The following is a 15,333-nucleotide window of genomic DNA, read 5'->3' on the forward strand; positions in this document are numbered from 1 at the left end:
TAGTCCAGCTTGGGGATAACCATGGCTTTGTGGAATCTTGTGTCAGATAAGGTCTGACCTTCCTAATATTGTGAAGGATAAACCGACATGCCCAAATTACGTGCCGATCTAGTTGGAGTCAGTGAAGATAAGTCAAGCTGAATGTTAATCTGTTGGGGAATAGCTATTTTTGCTGGCAACACCAAGCGCTCAGTTTTTGAGAGATCAAGCTGAAGGTGCTGACGATCCTTCATCCAGATTGAAATATCCTTAAGGCATGCAGGAACCTGATCGGAAACACTAGAGGGAAAGGTGGGAAAGACAGGTAAAGTTGAGTACTGTCCGCATAACAATGATAGTCAAATTCATGGGAGCTATTGGGCTCACCAGGGAAGTGGTGTAAATAGAGAAAAGCCTCTATTTGACTTATTTGACTTGTGGTGAGGTCATGAGACTTTGATATCTGTCCCTGCAAAGACACGTTATGAACATCCTTTAAGGTAAGATTTGAACCAGTCAAGAGCCTTCCCAGATATTCCCAGTTCAGTGCAGAAAGGAGAATATCATTGAGGTACGGTGTTGAATGTAATTACTCTGACATTCGCCATAGTAAATCTCAGAATAGCAGTGACCAAAGAAAATTTCTCAGAGTGACAGCGGTTAGTAAAGATGCTCCTCTTGAATAAATGTGTATTACTTCAGCAGCCATTCACTGTTTCGTCATCACACACAACGCAGCTCTTCTGTATTAATGTAGGCTAGGCTGTAAAAATTGTCCCTATGCAATTCAGTTTGTGATGTGTTGCATACAAGCTGGCCTCCCTCCCTCATTTTTCTGAAGTGGTTTCATTGTGATAGATTTTCTAATTTTATTAGCTGTTTTTTAATTGTGTGTTTATCTTGCAGCTTTCCAAGAAACGGATCTCAACGTTTGCAGCTTTCCAACAGAAACAACACCAGCGATCACAGAGCCAGCTGGAGCCTCTGCCCCGTGAGGAGGACAAGAGGGGGCGGGGCGTTGCCTGACAGACGGAGGCACACTTTGAGTAGATGGCTGGTATTAGGTTTTGATCAAATGCTTTGAACTTTAATGCTGATGTTTTAGGAAAGAGACATGTTGTCACTGAAAAATAAACATTAACAATACTGTACAAAATTGTATTTTGTCTTGTTTCATGAAAATTGCAATACAATTGCTGGCTGATTCATTGGCCCTCATTTCTGAAACGTGTGTACAACCTAAGACAGGCGTACACTTATTTCCACGCAAAGCATGGCAGTTATTAATTTGAACTTGATCGGTGCTGGCCAATTACCTCACTCTCAGGCCCCGTTCACACATATACAGGTATCTTGAAAAACAGAGACTTTTCCCTTCGTTTGTGCCTTTCGTTTACACACAAACAGTGATTTTGCCTCTAAATACGATTCTTTCTAAAAACTCTGGCAAAAGTGGAGATTTAGGAAAACTCTCTTTTCGCATATGAATGTGAGCTGAGAGAAACGAAGAAAACAGGAAATACGCACCTTCTAGGCAGCCAACGTCACAGTAGCCTATGTAGCAGTAGTACTTGCATCTGGCATACATTTGGCTATGGTGATCATGGATGCATTCAGAGTAGCAGTCGCAAAATGTTGGTGCCAACCCTTTTTTTTTTTTTTTTTTTGAAATAGAGGAAGTGAGTCGTTGATGTCCCTATATTCGGGATTCAGATTGGCTAATGTGGGCTCGAGCTTCTTGTTACACTACTACCTATAGGATTGGCATGTTCTTGACGGCACATACACACGGGTTAGTGTCAACAAAAACATTTCTGAAAACGGAGGGAAGGAAATATTTGTTCATATCTGTTCATCAAAATGTGTGAACGTAGCCTACATGAGCCCTATTATTCACATGGCTAAATGTGGGGTTTGACATTTCCCCTCGTTGCTCTCAGGTATTATTGTTTGAGACGTTATAGAGTTTGTGCACGTTTTTGGAGATTTTTGACCAATAAAAGTCATTTTTATATATCTACATTTTTCACTTTTTCTGACTATTTCATTTTCTGTAAACTTCTCAGACTACTTTATCACACCATCAATCAGACAAACAGCATCTAGGGTATTACGTATTTTATCAATTGCAAAAAGGGACTTTTTGTAGCTTTAGTAGATGAACATATTAGTGTAAAATACACAGGCTGGCTAGTTTTCTGTCAGCATCAAATATAAAGGCTACGAACGTAGTTGCTACAAACCGTAGGTTGTTACTCATTATTGCCTAGTTGTCTCGTGGGGGTCCTTTTATTATCAATATTAAGGTCTCCTTTATTGAACTTGAACAAAACACAGATGCGGCCTATTTTATTTGTTTTATAGTTTATTTTCCTTCCAGGATAGCGTTGTAGGCTAGTGTACACCAGTGGCGGTTGCTGCTCATTGGAATAGGGGAAGCTCTGATAAAAATGGTCAACTATTAAATTAATATTATTGCTGCTATATTGTCATTTGAGGGGAAATATATCCTAAAACAGAATAGACCAAACAGTATAGATACGTTAGGGTTCTGAGACATGGCAGCTGGCTTGGTTAGATTAGAACTAAGCTTACATTTTGCCAGTTCACTTTGGGGGGTTAAATATGCTATTTTGTAGAATACTAGAGTTATTACAGTTATAGTACGTGACTATTCTACGTTCATCTGCCTTGCTGTTTTATTTTGAATCTCCCATGGTGGGGAAGGCTATGAAATAGCTTATAAAATTCAAGTAAACATTAGCATAATTTAGCCAAGCAACACAGTTATTATAGCGTGCTATGTGGCTAGCCTACAACTTAGCCTAAATACACAACTGAAACAAAAGCAAATCACAAACTCTGTTACTCCACATTACGGTTTTATTGATAGGATAGGCTATGTACAACATCTGCAATAGAATTAAAAATTTGAGCCTTGCCTCTCGACTTCACCTGCCAACCCTGTAAGGTCCCGTAACTTTCACACATCCCTGAACTTGAAACCCATAGACGTTGAAACCAGAGCCCTTCTCTGTTGAAACTTCCTGTGCAATCGCGAAATATGCCGTCAATCAAAAAAAAATCCAGCCACTATGACAGTTCCTCCAATCATCATACAGAAGCTCGGCATCCGAGCCATCCCACTGTCCCATTCACCCCCAGAGAGGCCGGGCTTCCCTGGAAATGACGATTTTTCGGCGTTTATCCAATAAACAGCTTTTTCTGCACTGAGACCAGCCCACTCCGTAGTGCCATTGAAGTCCAGTGAAGCCGAGCCTCTATGGGGCTTTTTAATGGATCGTGTCGTCACAGCAATGTATTAGGCGTGCAAAATCACGATAGATAACTGGCAAAACCTTATTGCGAAATGAAACTATAGCTATTAACGATATAGCCATGAAGTTGAACACATTTTTAGCATGTTCTAGTTGGAATATTAGGCTTGCTAATGTAGCCCATAATAGGCATTATTTGATGCAATGTTCTGTGATATTTTAGAGGAGGTTGAGCCTCCCCTGTAGCCTGGCAAGCCAAACTATACAGAAATGTATAGTCTGGGGTCGGACCATTCACAGAGCTGAAGCCTGTGGGTGGGATGAACAGTTGTCTTTCAAACTGCCTTTGCATGATTTGCATTGAGCTCAATGAGCATCAAACAGGCTAATAGGCTAACTGGAAAAAGCACCATGCCAATCTCTAGCTATGGTGAAGGGTATGTGATGATGTGGGGCTATTTTAATTCCAAAGGCCAAGGCAACTTTATCAGGATGCATAATATCCTGGATCCATGAAATAGCTGGCCTTTAAAAATAAAAACATATAAAAAATCCTCCTGCTCCTATGGGAATTTAACATAGGGGTCAAATACTTATGCAACCTGTATTTAAGGAAGAACATTTATCTATTTATGATACATTCTTCAATCACAAAGAAAATTAGTGTCCTTAGCGGTTTGATTTTTACTCATTTTTTGAATTAAAGCATTACAATCAATTCTCAAAAGATGATTTTATATTCCTCTTTTTAGTCAACTTTAGCATGGGTGTGCATACTTACTATACCCACTGTAATAGGCCAGCATTTGTGACCAATCGTAGCCGGTCGGCAAAACGGCAAATACATCCTTCTTTAAAACGAATGACTTGAGTGCTTCTTTCTGCTCAAACTTCAAAGAAAAGCCCAAGTCTAACTCTTCCAAAGCCAATTCAAACGAGCGCGCATCGTTAGCCTGATCCATCTTTTGTTTTTCTCTATGGTTGTGCAACACGGTCTCACACCCAACTCGTCGAACGAGGACGCATGGTCCAGCCCCCTGGCGTGAATATCGGAAGCCGAATGTGAGCTAAGGCGGGCTCAAGTACACAGCGTTCTGATTGGCTAGGCTGACCTGGAGCCTAGCGCAGGCTCAACGGTGCGACCCTAGACCATCCCGCTAGGCAAAAATATTTTTGGCCGCTAGGGTGCGTCTAGATTTCTAGGCTACCTCCCCTGCACTCAATGAGCAATCGCCTCTGGTGTACACACATTCAAAGTGCACCTCACTTCCATTGTAGGTTCTCTTTTGTTGTGGCTAATGTATTTCGTTAAGCGTGTTTTTAGACTTGCAAGTACTATGGCTTATGTGGTTGTGTTTTGTCTTTTGTATTTCGTTGAGTGGTCTTGGCCACCTTGATTTTCTGAACTCAATCATAAAATGACCATGATATGCTACCAAAGATTAGGTAAACAGGTTAAGTTGAGATACTGCCCTCTCTAACAGCGCTACAGTGCAGAGGTGTTAAATCTGGCAGGTAATTAAGATTTAATCTTAGTCTTTAGTTTTAGTCATATTTTAGTCATTTCTGTTCTTCATAGTTTTAGTCTAATTTTAGTTGATGAAAGTAGGTATCTTAATCTAAGGTTTTTGTCATCATTTTTAGTCAAAATATTCCTCTCTTTAAACGCATTACATTTGGCTAATATGTATTAGAATTTAAATCAAGGTTACAGGTGACTAACTTTATATTTATGACATACTTCCATGTAATTTTCATGACATTCTTCACCATGATAATCAGTTACATTTTGTTACCTCATATACTAACTTGACTTAAACTAACTAGCCTCACTTTAGCTCATTCAGACAACAGCCAGCATAGAAATATGACTGAAAAAATTATAACTCTAAATTGGCACGGTCATATATTTGTAGAGATATAAGATACAGGGAAAATGTTAATGTGCCAAATTACCACTGGCCAAGTCTGATTTCTTCATCTGGTGAAATTGCATTCCCTTGACGCATACATATGTGACCCTCCATGGCAAAACTAGGCAGAAGTCGTCGCTGTTTAAAGATGCATAGGGATGTATGATATGTGTGCAAATATGATCAAGTTTTTCATTTCATTGTATAATGTCTGCCATCCCGTATTGTGAATAACTTTTGTAGAAATGCCAGCTGTTACTGTTACTTTGTAATGTTCTGTGTAACCTGCATGTATTAAGAACAAAGCCTACTGCCAACATTGAGCCATATGCTGTTTCACCTTGTAGTGGCGCTACATTGCACATCCCTCGGGAGCACATAGCTGGAAAGGTGCATAAGTCAGTGGCAGAAAATGCATGCAAGAATTGTTTACATATGAATAGCCCGGATTTTGGAGTAGCTCCTCCCAAAGCCTGTAACTTAAGCACTAAATTGCCCTTTCATTCTTTAGGATGTTCACAATAGCAGATATAAAATATTTAACTAATGTGGCCTATTTTGCAGCCTAATGTAGCCTATTTTAGGCAGGAAATCGAGTTTCTTAAAGAACCTACAGTAGATATGGCATAGAACTCAAATTAACGTTGAATTTTACATATTGAATGTCGACTTATGTCTTGCAGCTAAACAGAATTAGGCTGTTTAACATGTAGCATCTTTTTCAAAGGAAAAGTGCTGATCATAATCCATTTAAGTGTTGTTCCAAATGTAGTAGGGACAACCTAAGCCCCCTGAAAATCTTGACATGGACATCATAGTATTTTGTGTATGTTTTGTAGAATGTTGTTGTGTTGTGCTTATGTTTGCCTTTTTAAATAAAAAAAGTAAATAAAAAAAAAAGTAGATGCTTTCAGCCAACTTAATTCCTGATATGACGTAAAATAAAGTGTTTTGCTTTCTGCAGTACTGTGTGTAGGTAAAATCATCTGTCCACAGTTCATCAATTCACCACTTCTCAGATTACTTTAGTACAATCAATAGTGTTTCTTTAAAGGAACACTCATGAATTGATACATACCTCTCACCTTTCAGTGCGTGCACTCAATGGCTCTGGCGCATGGCGCTACTTTGATAGTACTTACAGTAGCTAGCCCACTTCATTCATTCGGATCCAAACAGAGATGAAGTTAGAAGCAACCAAACACCTCCATGTTTTCCCTATAAAAATACAGTTACACGAGTAGTTGCACGATAAAGTATGGTGAGACAAAATAAAACGTTGCGCTTATCTAAGAAGGTAAGAAGGACAACTATAATGTGTGGCGGAATAGCACTTCGGAGCACTTTGACTCAGCGCAGTAATATCCTCACTCCAAAGTGAAACTGAAAATCCAAGAGTGATGATTGAAATGTGAGAGGTATGTATCAACTCGTAGTTAAGGGAATAACGTAGTTTAATATGAAACAATACGGTGGAGTGTTCCTTTAAAGGCTAATGTTCAAATGATGAAATGCAGGAAGCAGAATAGAGGGAATCTATTTAATAGCACCTTCATTGTGTAACCTATGAACTCTCAGCTTTAACCCCTCTCATTTTGAACTCCCACCTCTAACCTATCTCCCCATTCTGTTTATTCAGGACAGGGGTGATGAGTTTACTTACACGGGTAGTGGGGGTCGGGACCTTTCTGGAAACAAGCGAATTGGCGAGCATTGTTTTGACCAAACACTCACACACATGAACAGGTATTAAAGCTCCTCCTTATTTCTGCCCCTGTGTCAAAGATGTATGAAGTAGATTAAATGATACAGTGGCTTGGAAAAGCATGTATACCCTGAAAGTAATCAGTTTTCATCTGGTTTATTTTCATTATTTGGCACACACTTAATCTGTACTATATTCCTTACGGTTAAGGAGGGTATTTGTCTACAGAAGGTAAAAGTAAATCAGTTAAAAACTAAAATACTCTAAAATATTAAGCCCTATGCATCAGTACTTGGTAGATAGCCCCAATGTTACAAAATCTACAACATCAAGTCTTCTGATGAGACAGTGTCAGCTTTGCACATTGTTCTGTACTGTTTTTCCTCATTCTTCTTGGTAGAGCTTATAGGGATCTTGGTCAATGGGATGGTCTTGGAGCTATTCCTGTGTGTCTTTAGTCTTTATGGAAACTTTATGGAACTTTGTGGAAACTTTGTTTCCAGTTCTAGCAGTTGAGAAATATTCCCACAGGTGGAGGTTACCACTACTGTATTTCATGATTGATATGATGTCTCGTGTGGCATTGCCAGTGTAAGTGTCCAAGTATATTTCAGTGGGCATGGCTTCATGGAGTACAAACACACACACACACACACACACACACTCTCCATTTTGGTCGCATACTGTATGACCATAAGGACTTGTTATGGTGTATCCTGTTCCTATGCAATTTCCACACGTGCTTCATTATGGATAACTGGCTTATTTCTGCCAACAAAGCCAGTTTCTTTAGCTACATCCTGACTGTTGGGCCAAAGCTGGGTAAATTAAGATGTGTGGAGGCTAATCGATTACTAATGATCACTTATGGTTATGGTTATTTAGCAGACGCCTTTGTTCAAAGCGACATACAAATAAATAACAATACAAATTAAATAACAGTGAACAATTACAAAAAGGGAGAATAGCAATATTATCAATAAACAATCAATTAAGCACTAACCTAATGAGAAATAAAACAATGAAATGAGAATTGCAATCAAATAAGTCACTCAGTTAATTATAACAATAACTATAGTATGGTATGGCTAAATTTAAGGACAATAGCAGAATAAATGTCAAATTCTAACAATGGACAAATTATAATAAAACAATACTATTATACAAACCATAACACATAACAAACGCTCAAAAGACTAAGTGCATATTAAACAAATATGCCTTAAGACCCCTCTTGAAAGATCCAAAACTGTTGCTGGAACGGAGAGCACTGGGCAACTCATTCCACCAACACGGAACCACTGAAGAATAGGATCTACAGTTTGACCTAGCATATGGTGCTTAATGTTGCCTCCACAGGGCCTCCTTAGGGCTATTGTTCCCAGATGTCTGGCCTCGCCTTTACCCCCCAGCCAACCTGTACTTAGTGGTGCTTGTGGCGATCTTCTATAGCAAGTTTCGCAGTGAAATTCAAATTCTGTTGCGTTATATAAGGCACACACGGTTGAAAAAGTACTTCCGGGATTTCGAAAATCCCTGATAACAGATGACAGAAGCTGTTTTTCGCTGCTAAACATGCTATAGAAGATCGTTGAAGACCAGTAACCACTTGGTGAGCTGCACACTTTTAAGAATGAACATTTAGGGGTGTTTTAAGGACAAAATAGACCATGCACAAAGCAAGCAATGTTAAAGCCATACAGAGCTCCATTCTAAATCTGCCAAATTCCACAAACAGGCTCAATCCTCCAGTGCCTCAATTTCGGTGTCAAACACTCATTTTGATGCTAGGCAATACAGAAAACGGACTTAAAGTGTAAAATACCGAAATATTCCTTTAATACACTGGGGAAAAAAACACTCTGGAGACACAAACACAAAACTGGAGAGGGTGACTAACTCACGCCCCCATTTATTTCAATGGCTCATGCTAGGCTAGCTATTTCAGCCAAAAAAGTTTTAAATTGACCGCAGCCATCTTTGAGAAAATGGCGTTTCATGGGTGTTCGTTTCCGGCACCAGCACCAGGAATTGGCTAATTAGATTCCATGTTACAGATGGAGATGGCATAAGGTACAACAATATGTTATTGATGAAAATTCGATATTACCTCAGAGGAAAAGAAGGTGTTACACTTCACTTACCCTCGTTATAGGCGCAAATGTGTTTAATTGGTTGGGATAAATGTCTCCTCACATTGACGCTATCCAGTAAAAGGCCCAACTATACTTCCATTGCATTACTCTATCCCATAGTGTCTATTTATTTGCAAATGTACATACTGTATTTATTCTTATACATAACCTTATTCTCCTGCCCTTCATTGTATCCTTACTGTTCTGTTTTTTTTATTCTTTAATGTTTTATATGTTTGAGTGTTGTACTTTAAGAGTAAAGATGAACCTGAGTCAAATTCCTTGTTTGTTTATGCAAACCTGGGCAATGAAGCTTATTCCGAACATTTTGGGGATGGCGGTCAAGAAGTTTCCCCCTTTTTTCGGGAATTCTGGGAAGAAGGTTGCTGCCTCTTCCTGCCTGGTTCTTCTCTCCCTCTCTTTGTGGCCACCTCCCCTGTCATAGGCGAGATTGACTCATCTAAGCGTCTACATCCGTGTCGGCAGCACCGTCAGCAGCATGGTTCTTCCTTATAGCTCCTGGTTAGACAGAACATGCAATACTTGATCAGCATACATGACATTGCATAACTATTAAGCCCCTTGTTGACATGTCTTTGTGTTAACCGAAGATTGACAATGGCCATCTACATTGAGATGGTGTTGATTTGAGAAGAGCATTAAAAGTTTAACTCCAGGGTGTTTTTCTGTATTAAAACACATCAAACCGTGGAGCTGTATTTTTTGTTGATCAACCACTACAGAGCTTGCCCCAGTATAAGCTATAGCCCAAAATCGCAAACAGTGGATTAGCTAATGCAGAAAAAGACCCTGGAGTCAATTTTCGCCAGAGTTACGCTTTGATGTCAGGGGATGGGCAGAACTTGTAGTCAATGAAGCTGAGTATGGATGTGATTAAAGATCACCCCATACTGAATAAGCTGTTGAATTGGTTGCTGGGTTTTGAGTGATTTGGGAATGGGTTGTATCCCCACAAAGTACATGTTGCAAGTGACAAATTAATATGAACCCGTGTAAATTGAGAAATACAGTTAAGACAAAATGAAAATTATTCTAAATGCTTGTTATTGAAATGTTGTTGATGTGGGATTGAAAGGATACCCAGACTTAACCTGGGGGGAGTGTGAAACAGAGGAGCTATCAATAGTAAGAGAAAAGCTGTCGGATAGAGTGGATTTGGTACCAATGAGGAGGACCTCGGTTTTGTTACTGTTTAGTTTAAAGAGGTTTTGGGTAAACCAGGTTTTTATTTCAGAGATGCAATCAGTAAGGAAGGTGGGTGGGAGAGTGGACAAAGGTTTGCTGGAGAGGTAGAGTTGGGTGTCATCTGCATAACAGTGCTGGGCAGTAGTCGAGTTGAGGGGGGATGAGGGGGGATGGCATCCCCCTTTGGAATTGATATGGTCAAAATCATCCCCCCTCTGAAACGGCCATCCCCCTCCCCATCCCCTGTATTTTTTTTCAATGAATGTGGAAATATCACCACTATTTAATTTTCAACAATTCGCTTTTGCGCACGTCGAGGCTAAAATAGTCTACTGTGGACGAGGGACATGTTCCTCCTATTGCCGCGGCAATCAGCGACATATGCATGCAGCCTTCTTTTACTGTCTATGCGCACAGCAGGTGTTTTCATTCAGCAGCATCATGGCCAAGCGACAAGCAAAGTTGGATCTAAGGGACGTCGGCTTTATTAAGAGGACAAAAAGTAGATGAATTAGAAAGAGTACAGTTATACTCAATCCTGAAACGCCCAGTCTCCCTTGTTTGCTAAGTGAAGATACTTATTTATAGCCCGCTAGCGAGAGCTGTTCACTCCAGTTTCTGAACAAACTTGCCATAATGACATTGGAAAGGATAGACTACCGTAGCGGCTCATGGCGAGCTAACGCAATGTTGTCCAACTTTAGGTCATCTTGTTGAGAGTGTTGAATGCATGTATCTGTTTGTTCAAGAGGTAGCCAAATGCATGGGTCACGTATGACTCACTACTAAAAAGGCGAATGTCATGATGCTGTACTCCTCACTCACACGAAAGAATAGTTTTGTAGTGTGCGGTTCTGCAAATAGACAATGTCACGAGGTGTCTGAAGAGACAAACGACTGAACATCTGTTCATCTTTAGAATTATTATTCCGCTGTGCAGGTAGCCTAGGCAAGACGCCGAGGACGGCTGTTTGCCGAAACGCGTCCGTCTTGTGCATTTAAGATAGATAAAAGAACGAGAATATATTCGAGAGTGCGTTTATCTTTCTTTAAAGGTAGCCTAGGCAAAAATAATATGCTTTTGTTTTGTATTGTTAAGGGAGAACGTAAGATTGAGACTGTGTGGCAATTTCTATTCTACTCTATGGTGGTAGAATTCCAGAGTGAAAGCAAAAAGTCTCAACTTTTTTGTTGGTTCCATTTAACTTGGCTAGATTGGTAATTATAACAAGTCATTGTTGAATGCATTATTTAATTGATGTCTGGTTCACTATTTCAGATCAGATAAATTATATACTTCCAAGTTATTTAGTATATTTAAGTGATAATGTTACTCTGAACTGGGATCAATGTTAGCAACTCGACACATAAAATGTACATGAATTGGAAGAAATTTAGGATTTGCCGATGTCCAGCAGGTCACGCTAAATGGACTAGAATACAGGAAATTGCATCTTAGAAATTAAAAAATTAGACTAGATGTGCATTTTAAAATCCACCATCCCCCCTGCCATTTTTTAACAACTCGACTACTGGTGCTGGGTGTCATCTGCATAACAGTGGAAATGAATGTTAAACTTGCAGAAGATATTGCCGAGGGGAAGGAGGTAGATGATGAAGAGTAGGGGCCCCAGGACAGAGCCCTGGTGCACACCTGATGTGACAGAGGAGGGGATGCATTTCAGGGACTTAAGTTGAATGAACAGAGTGCGGCCAGAGAGGTAGGATGTGAACCAGCAGTGCCCAAAAATAACAATAGAAAGAAAACTTACAGTCACACTTATCCATTTGTTCTGACTTTTGACCTTGAGTCTCTGTTCTTGGCCAGTTATTGTTAATTAAATCAATGTATATCAAACGTGGAAAACCGTTGTTTCAATGACACTTTGTAAAAACAATAATAGAAAATCCTAGGATTTCAGTCCTCTCACCTGCAGCAGGCCCATTCAACTTAATTTGCATTTGAAAGAGACACTCACTAAGTGACACATTTAGACCATGTCCACACGCAGCAAAACGAACTTCCCCCCCTCCGTTTTACCTGGCAGCGTTTCAAGAGTATTTGCGTCCAAATGGATCCATCTCAATCGATCTCAATACGACTCAACACGCTACTTCATATTCCAGGCCTTTACGTGGCGCTGTTTCAGTTCACCAAATCACCAAAAACGGAGAGGAAGAAGAAGTTCTAATGATGAGACGTCGAGGTGAAAACTATTTTTACAGATTATGAGTGGAAAGCCAGAGCACCTGCCAAAAACTCCCGTTTCCCCCTTGTTTCTCTCCCATCTTAAGGTCATCTCCTGCCGCCCTCCCGTTTTGTTGTTTCTCCCGAAAAACTCTCGTAATTTGCATGGCCATCATACTTCATTCGAAAATAACTGATCCATTTATTTTCTGACAACAGGTTGCCATACACCTGACACATAGCCTACGCAGTCACTGACTTTGAATTTATTTCAACCGTTCTGTCATAGGCTAACACCTGGCAACATAAACCCAAATAATAAGGAAACCGGTACAGTTCACAGCCGAGTCTCGCAAGCAAGCGGGCTAGTTAGCCTAGGCTACTTCAGAATTAGCTGTTGTGAAATGGTTGGATATTGAATTGATAAACACATCACAAACTGTTCCTGAGTGTTGGTAGCCTAACTTGTGTTCTCAGAACAAAATCTGACAGCAGCTTTGGAGTTTTGGAAGTAGGCTGCAGGCAGCAGTTGGATAGGCTGCATATAGGCTCTAGGTAAGGTAAAAACAACGACCGAAATGCAGTAATGCTATCCCGTTATTTTGAAAGCTAAATGCTGACAGCTACGGATAGGGGTCGAGGAGTGTGGCGATGACATCATCGAAACGCAGATGCGTCTTCCCCCGTCCAAACGAACGCTAGAGGGCTGCGTATTCGAATTCATGCACTCTGGGACCCGGTTTCAGATCGATTCGTTTTAGGGCTATGCGTTTGCAGTATTCGTTTGGATGAACGGCCAAAACGAAGCAAAACAGCTGCGTTTAACCCAACATTCGTCTCCGTCTGGACAAGGCCTTAGTCTGACTTTTTTCCAATTTGTAGAAAAACTACATAACATTCTTCAATGGTCTTTTTACTTATATGGAGCCAACACCGTTGTTTTCAAGGTTGAAACTTCAAAAGTCTAAGCTCAATATATTTATAGTTCATTTTTTAAATAGTTGTGTTTACACTGAATTATAATAAAAACTAATTTCATTACATCCACTTTACTCTCATATAATTATTGTGGAGGACCTCTAGAATATAACCATATGTGTCACTTTTGTGTAGATGTTTTTAATTAGATCAAAAACTTACATCTCAAGGTATAGCTGACAGCCTCAAAGTGCCTGAAAAGGCCCCAGACCTCCAAGTGTTAAACCCATCAACTTCCAACAGGGTGTCCAAAGGGAAGCTGATGTTGTAGGGCATTTCAGCCACAGGAGCTTCGGTCTGTGTCCGCATTGCGTTATTAAGGTTATTAACAGCAACTGCAAGCTGCATTCTGCAAGCTGCATTTTGATGCAATCCTATTTTTTTTCCAAGTCAATTTAACGGACCCTATGCCCGACGGACGCAAAGTGCATCAAAAAACACACCCATTCTTCTCTGTTACATTGCTCCGCGATTATTAGTCACATCGAGATGAGACCTATTTGTCATGAAAGGGCAGAGCCGGGGCTTTCCAACGAGACTAGACACGTGTCTGTACGATCAAGTATGAAAATAAAATATAATCATGAATTTAAATCAAAGTATATCATATTTACAGTCTATATTGCTCTGCGTTCACCCACGCAGCCACTGCTCTCGCTTAAATTACTCCGGGACCAGGCATCGTACAGACATGACACGCATATCAAATGAAAGAGGAGAAACAGAGCTTTCCATCGATAGCCTACCAAACACATCGATCCTTTTGTGTTATACAAACAGACGAAGTGACAAACAAATAAGAATGTCATATAGTTTCGGCTAGCTATACTTTCGTTTGATTTACTCGTGAAACCATGGTCAAAAAGATATGGCTTGCATGTCAGATAAAAGAAGAGAGCTAGCTATCCACAGATACCAAATACACCTTCTAGGCCATAAAACAGACGAAGTGACAGCAAAATGATAACTTACTTCAGCTCCACTTAGTCCGCGAATAATGAACTTGCCATGTAGCCTACAGAACTGTTTTCACTTCCCCGAGTAGTGCACGCAACAGACACATAACCATATCAAGAAGTCTTCACAATAACATTTTAAATGTGAATCTATATTTTACACAATTGGATATAGTTATGACATTAATAGCCTATTAATGACCTCATGTCGGAATGGCACGTTGTTTAAAAAAAAAGTTAAATACCGCCACTGCGACCATGAAAAAAAAAAAAATGTCGGAGTGGTGTGACTTTTTCCCATAAAGAGACAAGCCTCCACTACGACAATTGGACGTCAATGTCGGAGTGCTGGTATGTCGGAATGAACGGCGGATACCCGTTGGGTTAAAGCTAGTTTGAAGTGAGAAACTTTTAGCTCATGCGCATGCGGGCCATTTCAAGTGTCTGGCAAATGTAAACACACATGATCGGATTTGGGTCACTGGCGAAAGTAGATGTAAACATGCAATCAAAAAAATCGGATATGAGCACAAAATCGGAATTGAGCATATCCGATCTGCAGTCTAAACGCAGCCTTAGAGTCGCCAGAGATGTGCAGGACTAAAATGCCATGGCATGTTTCAACCTGTAGAGGGCGCGGAGAGCTATATCTCCAATACAAAATCATACAAAATGTTACTTTTCTCGGGAAACACGATTTTTGTCAATATTAACCCTGGTAATAGTGTAGTTCACCACTTATGAGTAATTTCAATCAATCAACAGCTCAAAAAACATATTTTAGGGTGCAGTTACACTTAAAACAAGTAGAATACCACAGCTCATTATTTTCCATGTTCTCTAATGTTTATATCTACTATCTATATTGTATGCACCGTGTTCCAAATGATTATGCATGGATCTACAGATGGTACGGGTTGAGAATGCTCCTTTCTTTGCCGCACATCGGGAATCCCGAAAGGTGCAGCATTTGTAGTTACAACTGCAACCACAAG

The 15,333-nt window shown here is 40.1% G+C and overlaps 1 protein-coding gene across 2 annotated transcripts in view; it reads left to right on the top strand.

Annotated features, from left to right (window-relative positions):
• The window catches only part of LOC134100679 (E3 ubiquitin-protein ligase UHRF2-like), a 181,531-nt gene that overhangs the window by 122,179 nt on the left and 44,019 nt on the right, over positions 1-15,333 (top strand). For both annotated transcript variants that reach the window (XR_009941297.1, XM_062554050.1), the window contains exon 10: positions 6,810-6,916. Coding sequence is in view for 1 of the 2 variants with exons in the window: in XM_062554050.1 (XP_062410034.1) it covers positions 6,810-6,916 (107 nt within the window). In the remaining variant the exon portion in view is untranslated. The remainder of the gene's footprint in view (positions 1-6,809; positions 6,917-15,333) is intronic.

Source organism: Sardina pilchardus, chromosome 14 (genome assembly GCF_963854185.1).
Source record: "Sardina pilchardus chromosome 14, fSarPil1.1, whole genome shotgun sequence".
NCBI lineage: Eukaryota > Metazoa > Chordata > Actinopteri > Clupeiformes > Clupeidae > Sardina > Sardina pilchardus.